General features: G+C 36.3%; 1 protein-coding gene across 7 annotated transcripts in view; it reads right to left on the bottom strand.

Annotated features, from left to right (window-relative positions):
- Nucleotides 1–12,987, bottom strand: part of UTRN (utrophin) — a 519,047-nt gene that overhangs the window by 240,555 nt on the left and 265,505 nt on the right. For all 7 annotated transcript variants that reach the window (XM_061207128.1, XM_061207126.1, XM_061207127.1 and 4 more), the window contains one exon: nucleotides 4,463–4,652. In XM_061207128.1, coding sequence (XP_061063111.1) covers nucleotides 4,463–4,652 — 190 coding nt within the window. The remainder of the gene's footprint in view (nucleotides 1–4,462; nucleotides 4,653–12,987) is intronic.

Genomic DNA, 12,987 nt, shown 5'->3' on the forward strand with positions numbered 1-12,987 from the left:
GATTAAATGACTGGGCCAAAGGGCACAGCCAGAAATAGAACCCAGAGGTTTCCCATTATCAGTGTCCTGCTCAAATTAATAACCTGGGTAGGTCTGCATTTTCACCTTTCTCTACTATTGTCATGATTCTTTAAAAGAAATGCAGCATTTAAAAATATTTGTTTCTCTTCTTTACTTTTCCTGCCTTCTCAGTCCTTCAATTTTAGCATGACTTAAAGCCCTAAATTGGGTCTTATAGAGTTGTGTTTATCAAACAGTGTTTTTGTGGGCTTCTGCTTGTCTACTTTTTCCCTGCAGCTCTATACTGAGAACCTATACTGCCTCCCTCTGGATAGGCTAACGATGTCAAAATATCTACATAAAGCCAAAATTGGAAGAGGTCATCAGTGAATGATGTGATTAAAAACAGCAATTTATTTGGCAAATGTATAAAAACAGGAAGTAGATCAGTGATTATTTAGGGGTTGGAGAATTGTCAATAGGGGATTGATAGCCAAGAGGTACAGGGTTTCTCTTTGAGGTGACAAAAATGTTCTAATTTGATTATGGTGATGGTTGTACTACCTTGAGAATATTGTAGAAACAACTCAATTGTACAACTTAAATGGATGGATTGTATGGTATGCGAAATTCCAATAATGTTGTTATCAAAAAAAAAAAAAAGTTGTAATATCTGTCCCTAAACCAGCAGGTGAAGTTTCCACAGTACAGGTAATACCCCCCAAACACTATGCTGTGTATGGAGCTGGGTACGGGGGAAAATCTGAAACAATCTAAATAATTAAAGTCTGCACCTATGGAAAAGAGGATAAAAATTAGGCTGAAAGCGAACACAGGAGATGAAAACATAATAATCCCAAAGCAGAGAGCAAAAACAGCAACCCCAGAAAGACAACAGGGAAACAGAATTTTACCCAGGAAAGAATCGAAGCATGTTAATTAACTGGCACTGATAAAATGTAAAGCTTGTATTTTGAAATATAATTAAAATGATAATAATATCTTAGAATATGGGCATGAAAATTCAGAATAAATGCATTTGAATGAATAGATAAACTGACTGGGAAGTCAATAATAGACTTTTATTCAAAAGCGAAAAAAAAAAAAATGTTTCTGCATCTTTGGCCAAATTCTCTCATCTGAATCAGATCCACAGTGACAACTGCATAGCAGGCATCTCCTCCTGGATGTTACTCAGATGCCTCATTTCATCATAGTCAAAATGGAATTTACCATCACATCACACTCCGCACTAACTTGCACTGCTGCCCTGACTTCTTTTCCTATATTCCCAATCTCAGATTCTAACACCACCTGGCAATCTTCTTTGTTAGTACCCCTTCCCCCGCCCTTAGTCTACCCATACTATCAAGTCATTAGGTCTATTCCCCCTGTCACTGCCTCATTTCTAGTCATTATCACCTCTGACCAGATGGATAGAGTATCCTAACGGACTGCTCGGCTGTCAGTCTTGCCCAGTTCAAACCCACTCTCCATAAAGCCACTGGCTAGATTCCTATAAAATACAAATCCCACTGCAACACTCCCTTGCTTAATATGCTTTAAGGACTTTTCCCCATTGCCACCAGGTTAAAATATGAAATATTTAGCAAGTCATACAAGACCCTCTATGATCTGGACCGCTCAGCTCTCCAGGAGCTTTTGTCTCTAAAAGATCAGGTTTTCTCTTGCCAATAGTCCTCTGCTGAGGAGAAAAACCTAACTGCCTTGCAGCAGGGCAGTGAAACATAAATTCGTAAATCCAAGTGATCAACCATTCTTACCAGAAATGGCATGTATCATAGCATACTCTCAGAAATTAATCTTCATCTTCCATTGTGCTTCCAAACTATGCTTTATCAAAATGTACCCAAATTCACCTTAAACCAAATACAGAATAAACTTCTTCACCTCCATGAAATATTACCACGGCCCTGCATCCAGCTGTGTTGAGACACAAAGCAAGTACAACCACAGAATGTGTCGTGTAAGCAGTTCTACATACACCCCTTGCACACAGAGCACATACTTGCCAGGGTCCTTATTCCATCGTTCTTATGCACACATGTCTACCACCACCGCCATGCCACCAGAACATTTATTTTATAATTTCAGGTGCTTTTCCACATTCATTTTCTTCAACAAATATCTTTCCATTTCCAAATAAGTTTTCATTTTAACTGTCCACTCACACAAAAGGAGAGTCATTAATACAAAAACCCAAAGGAAAATTAAAATTCTTTTGCCTCAGAAATACTCAGCAAATGGTACTAAGTCTCTAAAAATCATCTACCTATATGGTGCCCAAAACAAAGCCATGGATTTTTTTTTAACAAAGTGAAGAGAACGTTTTAAAATTAACAGTATGTAACAAAGGAGCAAGGGAGTGAAAAATCATGCAAACTACCATAATGTGAAACATCCAAAACATAAACAAATGCATGTGTTTATCTTTAGATAGATTTTAATAGGCTCTTAATAAATGCCCTCTTTAATATTTCTTATGAGACAAAATGGATTATTTTAGCAACATTAAATTAGTTTTGAGAAGCATTTATCATTCGTGTTATAATGTATTTTAGTCAGCAACCTTTCTTTCTTGATGCTGGTTGCCATAAGACAAGTAATCCTGTGCTTAGTTATTTTTATTCAGAAAAATTTTAAACATCTCTATTTACATGTATTTCTTCCACAATTTGAATATTCATTAAATATTGAGAAGAGATTTTTGGCTATATAAGAATATATCCCAGAATAAAATGTATTGGAAGACATTATTAAACTCTAAAACAGGTTTGCTTTAGACCTGCTAAAACAAGGTTCATTTCAAGCCTCCTTTGCTCTTTGTCTAAAACTGTCACCTTCTCGAGTGCATAGCCTGGGTATGTTTTGAGTTTAACATCATTACATAAATTGAGTATCCATGAGCATTAATAGGTCAGGCTTATCGTTGTTTAAGTCATAAAAAATAATATATTCTAGCACATACCCACATTTAGAACCCTCTATAACCCTCTAAAAATGAGATGATAGCTGAATATTTTATCAATTAACATTTATGGCGATCTCATAAGACTCCAGAGGGTAAGAGAAAAAAGACAAAAAAGAACAGATTTATCTTTGACACTTACCTGCTCACTCTCATTATCAAGTCACAAGTGTATTATACAATGAATCAATGAATAAGAAATAAGAAGTAATGTATAAGTAAACATAGATTTTTGTTAAATTAATCTTGAGAATTCAACCATAAAACACCCTAATAGTCTTTATGCATGGGAATAAGTTATTAATAAGTCTATTCCAAAAGGGTCTTTGTTTAAAATTCATAACTTTTAATGATAATAATTTCAAACTTAAGAGAAAATTTGTAAGAATAATTCCAAGAAAGCTTCTGTACCCTTCAACCAGACCCACACACATATTTGTTAACATTCTGATGTTTCAAGGGAAAAGATTTCCTAAGAAAGGATTCAGAAAAGGTCATCATACTGAATTTCGTAACGGTGAAGTTTTAGGGTCCAAGGGCAGTGGTCAGTATTTATTTAGAATTTCCACACAGAGCTCTGCATAGGCAACAATATGAAATAATGCAATCTCTGCCCTTGAAGAACCATGTGATCAACTAGAAGAGGAGAAAGGCATCAGATGACAATGGATCATGAGTTCACAAGCATATCAGAAATAATAACTGTCAAAATGCTGTGAGAATGGCACGGCATAAAGAAGTAATCAGATGTAAAACTGTGGTAAACGAGGAGTCTTCTCCATTGAAATAGGTTTAAAACCAAGTTCTAAGTGAGAAGGCCTGTGATGGGCAAGAGTAGGTCATTCTGCACAAAGAAAATGGGAAATTCAAGGGCACTGAAGCAGTTATACTTGGGGGCAGAAAAAAGATTCAGATATGCTTCATTAGATTCCTCAAATATTTTTTTCAAGGAAAGATTTTGTGTTATCACATTTCATGTAGAAGAAAATTTGAACCTCAGACTGCATTCACAATCATAGTTATCAAGCTAAAGACATAAAAGTAATACCCTCAAGCCTAATATTCTTGGTTGTATACTAAGCCACAGAGCCTTTGCAGCTTTTATATTAAGTATTTATAATAAATGGAGAAAGAAACAACTTCCTGTTAAGAGGAAATGCCCTTATCATTCAGGCTTCAATAAGGCTAACTGTAATAGGGCTTAAAATGACAGAAAAATAGAATAGTTATGAGCCTGTAAGTCTAAATAAAAAACTATTACTCCCATAAAACAAGGTGTTTTTTCCTCAATTATTAAGTGAAAGTACTTTATACATCTTATTTCCAGAAACCAATTATTCATAGGGGAGCATGGATTTCATACCAAAATAAGGTGACAACCTCACCTTTGAACGGTAATAAATTTTGCCTGTAGATGGATCAAAAGAGCACAGCAAAAATTAAAATACAAGGCGCAGCTCCCCGTGCACTTGCCTGCATCTGCTGTGTGAGTTCCCTGGCCAGGACAGTGTCCTGAAGAGCATTCTCCCGCTGAGAGGCATCCGCAAGCACATTAACTGTGGTTTCTGCTTCTTGGATCCACTTTAGGAAGTTCTCCAGATCCCTGCGAGAGGCCTGCACTGTCCTCAGCTCACCCTCCAAGGCACTCTGTCTGTCAGCAATGCTGCAAGGAACAACACGACAGGCATGTCTCCGTTACTTACAGCGTGACAGTTCACATCATGCACACCCTAAAGAAAAATTAACAGACGGCCTCCAAGCAACCTTTATTTATTTAAGTACCTAATGTAACTGGGAGATTTGTTTATATGTGTGTCTTGAATAATCCTTAATGGAGGGGTAATGTGAATTTTGAGAAGGAGAGGGAGAGAGATATAAATATTAACAAAATCACATCCATATCCTAAAATAATTATAACATTTTACAGTTCGTAATTGTATGTTGTTATTCCCCATACATTTTATTTCAGTACCTTAGTATCATTCTTGACACTCAAAAGGCAATATGAATAAATATTCCTACAAGTGACTAAATGAATTCTAGGAAGAAGTAAAATCTGAAGAAGTGTTTAAGATACAATCAAATAACTTAAAGGACTTACTTTATATATTTTAAACACTTCAGATCAATGCAAATTGGTTCTTCAAGCTGATATAATAATATTATACTCAGAAGACACTGGACAATCAAGTTTTTATAAAGCTTTCATTAAATCTACATCAAAATTAAAGTATATAACTATCCTGGAGTTGCATGATTTAACAGACACACACACCTGTAAATCCAACCTTTAAAACTTCATATATCTCAAAGCTCCATATAAAGACAACAAACAACTTAATTTGCGAATGGGCACCAACAATTTCACTCCTAGGTATTTAAACCCAAGAGAACTGAAAACATATGATGTCCACACAAAAACTTATACAAAAATGTTTATAGCAGCATTATTTAGAAGAGCCAAATAGCAGAATCAACCCAAATATCCATCAATTGGGAGGGGAATTACTAAACAAAATGTAGTATATTCACCCACGAAATATTACTCAGCCATAAAAAGGAATGAAGTACTGATACATGCTCAGCATGGATGGACCTTGAAAACATTATGCCAAGTGAAAGAAACCAGACACAAAAGGCCACATATTGTGTGATTCCATTTACATGAAATACTTAAAAGAAGTAAATCCATAGAAGGAGAAAGTAGATTAGTTGCTGACTAGGACTGGAAGGGAGAGGGAAATGGGGACGGACTGCTAATGGGTGGTGGGTTTCTTTTCAGGGTGATAAACTGTTCTGAAATTAAGAGTGTGGTGATGGCAGCACAACAGAGAAAATATACTAAAAACCACTAAGTTGTATACTTTCAAAGGGTGAATTTCATGGTATATGAACTGTTATCACAATTTAAAAATCAACACATGTAATATGATCTTATTTACATATTTTTTCTATCTGTCCATCCACTCATCCATCCATTTATCATCATCCATCCGTCTTCCTATCTGTATATAGATAGAGGGAGAAATGTCTGGAACACTAACCTAATATTAAAATAGTTCCAGGTGCTGGGATTTGATGTGGTTTACTTTCCTATTTGTACTTTTCTGCATTCTTTGAATTTATAATAAACAAGTATCTTTTTTACATATCAATAAACACATTCCTTTTAAAAAATGGGTAAAAGATTTAAACAGACATATCATCATAGAAGATTTATGGATAGCAAAAAGCACATGAAAAGCTACTCAACATCAGTAATTATCAGAAAAATGTAAATTCAATCCACAATGAGATATCACTACATATTAGAATGGCTTTAAGAAAATGACCAAACCAAGTGCTGATAAGAATGTAAAGTAATTGCAACTCTCATACAGTGCAGGTAGGAGTGTAAAATGGTACGGCCATTTTGAAAAACAGTTTGGCAGTTTTTTATAAAGTTAACCATGCACTTAAGATACAAGCCAGCAACGCTATTCTTAAGTATTTACCCAAGAGAGATGAAAACATATGTCTACACAAAACCTGTACGCAAATGCTCATAGCAGCTTTATTCATAATGGTCCAAAACTCATAATAACCCAAATGTCATCAACTAGTAAATAGATAAACTGGGGTACATGCATATAATGGAATACTACCGAGCAATAAAAATCTAAAAACTAATGATGGATACATCAACATGGATGGAACCTCAAATGCATTTTGCTAAGTGAAAGAAGCCAAACATAAAAGCTACATACTACGATCCCATTTATATGACATTCTGGAATGTCATCAACTTCAACTCAGCATTTACTTACTGAAAAACCACCAACAGTGTTTGGCTGCCTACAGAACAAATTCAAATTGCTTCTGCTGGAACTCAATGTCCTCCATAATCTATCACTAACTTACTTTTCCAGCTTTACCCCCCTAGTTATTTCCAATAGTTCAGATCAAAGTGGTATGTTCCTTTTTCTCTAGAATATTCTTAATACTATGTCCACATAATTTTATACCCACATAAAAAATGTCCTTCTGACAATCTTCATCTATCAAAGTCCTTCCAATCCTTTAAGGGTTAAAGCTACCTCTTTCAGAACATCTCAGCCCAATTAGGTTTCCTTGTCCTGAGTTCATACAAGGTTCAAAAACCCTCTTCATTCAGAAATTCATCATATGTATCCTGGAAAAGCCCTTAGATTGTGATCTTATTTCACCCTTAAATTTTACTTTATCACAGAGATTTCTTGTCTGTCTCCCTGTTCCATAAACTCACTATGGGCAGAAGCAGTCTTTTGTTTCTCCATATTCCTCAGAGACTTTATTATAGCATTATGATAGTTTTATAGAATAACGAAAATCTTTTTATAATATGCCTTTAAAATTACCTCCCAAACTCCACTTTTCAAGAAGCTACTGACAGAAGTCCTCTACAATACCTAGTTTGTAAATCCAGAAAGAAGACAATATAAGAAGCTTAAAAACAAGAAATCCAACAGGCTCTCATGCTAATGGTGAAAGGAGATCTCAGAAAAGAGGGCAATGCACCAAACTGGGTCAGATGAGGGCTGTCTTCACCATTCCAACTGTTATGTTTCTTGTTTTAATTTGACAAAATTAACAAAGGAGACACTCTGACAAAACAATAACTCAAAAGAGGACAGAAACAAACAAACTCCATGAGATCCTAGGAGGAAAGCACAGAAAATCCCCAGGATAATGGCTGTGCAGCAGGCCTGTAAAGCTGTCTCCAGAAGAAATGTCTACAAGAAAAAATATTAGAAGTGATAGACTGCTTAATGTGATTGACCTTGTCAATCACCATCAGGCCACTGGAAAATGCGGGAAGAATTAGCAATAGGCGCAAAGAAAACTAAGCATATAAAAACAAGGCAATTATTAATTTCAGGTAAAATAAACAGAGAAGCAGCAAAATTATAGTAAACTTTAGTGCTTGGCTGTTAATGATGTTTAGACAGGCATAATAATGTCAACATTGAATATCTGCTTCTCTAAAAATTCAATGATAAGATGGTACAGCCACTATGGAAAACAATATGTCAGTTCCTCAAAAACGTAAAAATAGAATTAACATGATCAACAAGGAGAAGAAAAAAGGTGCCGCTAGGGAGAGGGACTGTAGCGAGTAGTGAGAGTACCACTCTATTATAAATCTTTCAGTATTTTAAATATTTTTGTAATCATATTCATATATTTAATTTTTTATATTTAGAAGTTATCCACCAGAATTTGGGTGGTTGGTGGTGATGGTGTTTAATCTTCCACCTAACCCTGCCCATATTTTCCATTATTACAGTATCAACTGAAGAAAATATTAAGAACAGCCAAATAAAGATTGTGCCAAGGCTTCCCTGGTGGCGCAGTGGTTGAGAATCCGCCTGCCAATGCAGGGGACATGGGTTCGATCCCTGGTCCGGGAAGATCCCACATGCCGCGGAGGAACTAAGCCCGTGCGCCATAACTACTGAGCCTGCACTCTAGAGCCCGCGAGCCACAACTACTGAAGCCCACGTGCCTAGAGCCCGTGCTCCGTAATAAGAGAAGCCACCGCGATGAGAAGCCCGTGCACCGCAACCAAGAGTAGCCCCCGCTCACCACAACTAGAGAAAGCCTGCACACAGCAACGAAGACCCAACACAGCCAAATATAAAATAAATAAATTAAAAAAAAAGATTGTGCCAAAAAAGTACTAGAATTAAAGGAATATACAGGCACAATTAATCCACCATGAACAGATGATTCTAATTTGAAGAACACTCATATAAAATTTAGTAATTACAAAATTTAGTAAAGTAGGCTATTCTTATTTTAAGAACACACATAAAATTTAGTAATTATAAAATTTAGCAAAGTCAAACACGTTCAGCTTACATAATCAATATCCTTTATTCTTAAGAATATTCACACGTACATAACAGGTTATGTGGCAAAGAGCTAATGTAGAAACACATCATTATGAATTAGCTCTATTAAACCCTAAGAATGCCCAGACTAGGGAAAAGGATGCAAATGTCTAAGAACCTCACGGGTGAAGGCAGAGATTCCCTCTACTTGAGAGACACTTATAAACTTAGCAAGCATGAAGGAAGGACCAGGCCAGCAGGGGAGGTGGAAAGCCTAAAGTGATGCTTCAGAGGAAAAGGGAGCTAAGAGAATCATGAGCACCTGACCTTAAACAGTGTTGGTTCCACTGGGTTGGGTAATACCAGCAGCATATTTTGGTGACCGGTGGAACATTCTGAATCCAGAAGCTAGGGCATTTATTGTAAAACTGTCAAATTATCTACTAGTCATCAGTGGGAAAAGAGATTATCCTTTAAAAGTATTCACTTTGTAGGAAACTGCTAAAAAATAACTTTTAGACAATGGTTAAGAGATGTCTACTTTATTGGTTACTAAAGCAAAAGAATACAGGTTTTGGATCAAGGCAGACATGGCTCCACCACTGACTAGCTGTGAAACCTGGGGCAGTTGCCCACCTCCTCACGCATCATTTTCATCATCCATAAACTCCACTTGCCACACAAGGTTCTCCATGGTCTGAGTCTTGCTTACCTTTCCAAGTATCATCTCATTACTCCAAGCCTCATGCTACCTACAAAAACGAACCAATTACTAACCCTCAAAGTGGTCACTGTTTCACATCCAGAGCTTTACTTTTTATTTCTTTTACTTTAAATATCCTTCCTCACCCCTCCATCCCCCCACTAAACTTTTCCCTTTCCACTGGTTAATTTCTACTTACCCTACAGAACTTGCTGCAGATACTTTCCAAACCTATAGTATCTCATTCCATAGCATCCCATAATTTCTCTTATGGTGCCTATTAGCAGGCCATTACTGCTGTAACAGCAAATCACCACAAACATAGTGGCTTATAACATTTATCCCTAACCTTGTATATGAATTTGGTGAAATACTGGGAAAGTAATTTTATTTATAGGATGCAAACGTGCAATTTAATAATAAATGTCCTAGGGAATTTTTTAAAATTCACAAATATCTGGTGTCATAGTTTTTTTATCATGATCATAATCAACAACTAAAAATAATGAACATACTGAAAACTAAACTCTATTTACAGCAGTCCGAATTGTCTTCATGTTATTATAATAAATATACATTTTAAAATGTATAACCATAGTGTTTATACTAATTTATAATCTGATTTTTGAAATTAATATAATTTCATATGAAATCTGTAACAGAATACAGCTAAAAGGTATCAGCTCTCCACATCATTCATTTTACTCTTTTTTTAAAAGGCTAGAGTATGGTATACTGGACACGACAAGACACTACAAGAATCTTTTATTTATTTTCAAGGAATTTCACATGATTTATCATAATACCATAAGGCAAAAAAATCACTAAAATTAGATGCTCAGAAGTATGTACACACACTTTATGACACAGGCTAATAAATTACTTATAATGCCATTTATACACTGCTCTCAGAAGGAAACCACCTAATTTTACCACCTCTGCCATTTACTAGCTATATGCCTTGGGGTAAACCACTTCAAATCTCCAATTTTCTTTTTCCATCCTTAAAATAAAGAGCTTGGACTAGTTGAGTAAAGGGCCCGTGTCAGAATCTCTAGGGGTCCTTTTAAAACTACATATTCCATCATAGAGATTATAAAACCTACTGGAAGAGTTCCTCCATTCTCACTCCAACCCTAGCTTCAAATTCAGCTTCATTAAGAATCACTGCATGTAGCGACTTCCCTCATGGTCCAGTGGGTAAGACTCCGTGCTCCCAATGCAGGGGGTCCAAGTTCAATCCCTGGTTGGGGAACTAGATCACGCATGCATGCCGCAACTAAGTCTGCATGCCGCAGCTAAGAAGTACACATGCTACACTAAAGATTCTGAATGCCACAATTAAGACCCAGGGCAGCCTAAATAACAAATAAATAAATATTAAAAAAGAAATCCTTTCCCCTAATTAAAAAAAAAAAAAAAAAAAGGATCACTGCATGTAAATGAAACTTTACTGATGGGAATAGATACGTGGTATGCAGACAACAGAGAGGTTGGGAAGCACTAATGTGGAAGATTCATTCCTAAGATCACATCCAGCACTGAACTTACACTAGTCTATGATTCTCAGTGCAGAGTTTCTATCTGGCAGTTCTGGTTGCTACATCTCAAGATCAGAACAGAGCTGGAGGAAGTTCTGAGAAATGCAAATGAGAGAGTATAACGGAGGAACACTAGCAAAGAAAAAGAAATGATTTTAAGTTCAGGAAATTATGGCTACTAGACAAAGGCAGAGAAGTTTTTTTTAAAAAAACCTGTAAAACCCACAAATCATAAAGAATAAAGATAGGCTAAAAGACAGAACTTTTGAAGTTTAGAAGGATAATTTTAGCAAAAAAAATTTTTTACTTCAAACAGAAGTAGCAGACTATAGAATTCTTTAATGCAAGAAATGGTGCAGACTGAAAGTATAAATAACTTCTCATAAAAGATTTAAAGAATGCATGTGTGGCAGATGTATAATAGTTTATATTAAAGGGAACTAGGACTTTTTAAATATAAACTCTTAGTTTTTAAAGAGATTTCTGTTATAAAAGCAACTATGATAGGCTACAAAAGAGCTTATAGTCATTTTGTAGCATTACAAAACATGGCCACCCATATAACTGACTTTTTTAAAATGCTATTTTAAATGTTAAATAATGCTTCATTTTTAAGCTACGAGATATAATATTGTTTAATCAAATGTGCATGTGCTTATAACTGGTCAAAAGAGTGTCTGAACACAAATAGATATGTCTTTTTTTTTTAAGACTTCAATGGAAAAGAGTGTCTTAGCAAACGCACAGATATGTGTTGCTAAATTTTGGTATACTTTAAAGGTGACATTTACAGTTACATGAGATTTAAATATATTTCTCTCTTCTAGAGTGGAAAATAGTAGCATCAGTAGTTTGAGTGGCATGTAAAAAACTTACAGTGAGGGCTTCCCTGGTGGCGCAGTGGTTAAGAATCTGCCTGCCAATGCAGGGGACACGGGTTCGAGCCCTGGTCTGGGAAGATCCCACATGCCGCAGAGAAATTAAGCCCGTGCGCCACAACTACTGAGCCTGTGCTCTAGAGCCTGCGAGCCACAACTACTGAAGCCGGCGTGCCACAACTACTGAAGCCCATGCGTCTAGAGCCTGTGCTCCACAACAAGAGAAGCCACCACAATGAGAAGCCTGCGCAATGCAACGAAGATTAGCCCCCGCTTGCCGCAATTAGAGAAAGCCCATGTGCAGCAAAGACCCAACACAGCCAAAAATAAAATAATTTTTTTAAAAAAACAAACAAAAAAAACTTACAATGAAACAATTCTTTAAGCTTCCCATTGAGTACCTTCACAAGGTAATTTGTCCTTTGGTGTATAAAGTATCATTTAGCTAGGAAATATATTAAAGCACACTTTAATGCAGTGGATTTAATGAAGAATTAGTCACTGGAGATATCCCCAACCATCTATGGTACTTTGTGACCAGTCTCTGTTGCATAGAGATTGGGTCATCATCAAGCACTGAAAAATTCACTCCATGGAATTCAAGCAGACTTTTCTAAGCTGCTAATACCACACCACTTGGGAAGCTTAAGAGAGGTACCCGCAACCCCACTATTCAAGACAGAACTATTCCTGTGTGAGGATTTATCACACCACATCCTATTTCCCTTTTAACTAAGTCACTACCAGATATTTGGTCTTAGCCAACCAATACCGGACCATAACCCCAATACTGCTCCATACCTTCCCCAATCTACCCCCAAAACCCTTCTTGCATTAAGCCTGGAAACCTATTCTACGATTGGGAGATTCCTCAGATCAGTCCTTTTACCCTGTCTTAAGTGAAATTGGTTTCCCTAGTGCCATCAATTTGTCTGCAGACTTTTAACGAAGTTTTTTTCTTTTTTCTCTCAGACCCTATATGCCTCATGGTGAACAACTGTTGGAATGAGGGTCGGCCTCCTT

This window comes from Eubalaena glacialis, chromosome 12, assembly GCF_028564815.1.
Source record: "Eubalaena glacialis isolate mEubGla1 chromosome 12, mEubGla1.1.hap2.+ XY, whole genome shotgun sequence".
Lineage (NCBI taxonomy): Eukaryota > Metazoa > Chordata > Mammalia > Artiodactyla > Balaenidae > Eubalaena > Eubalaena glacialis.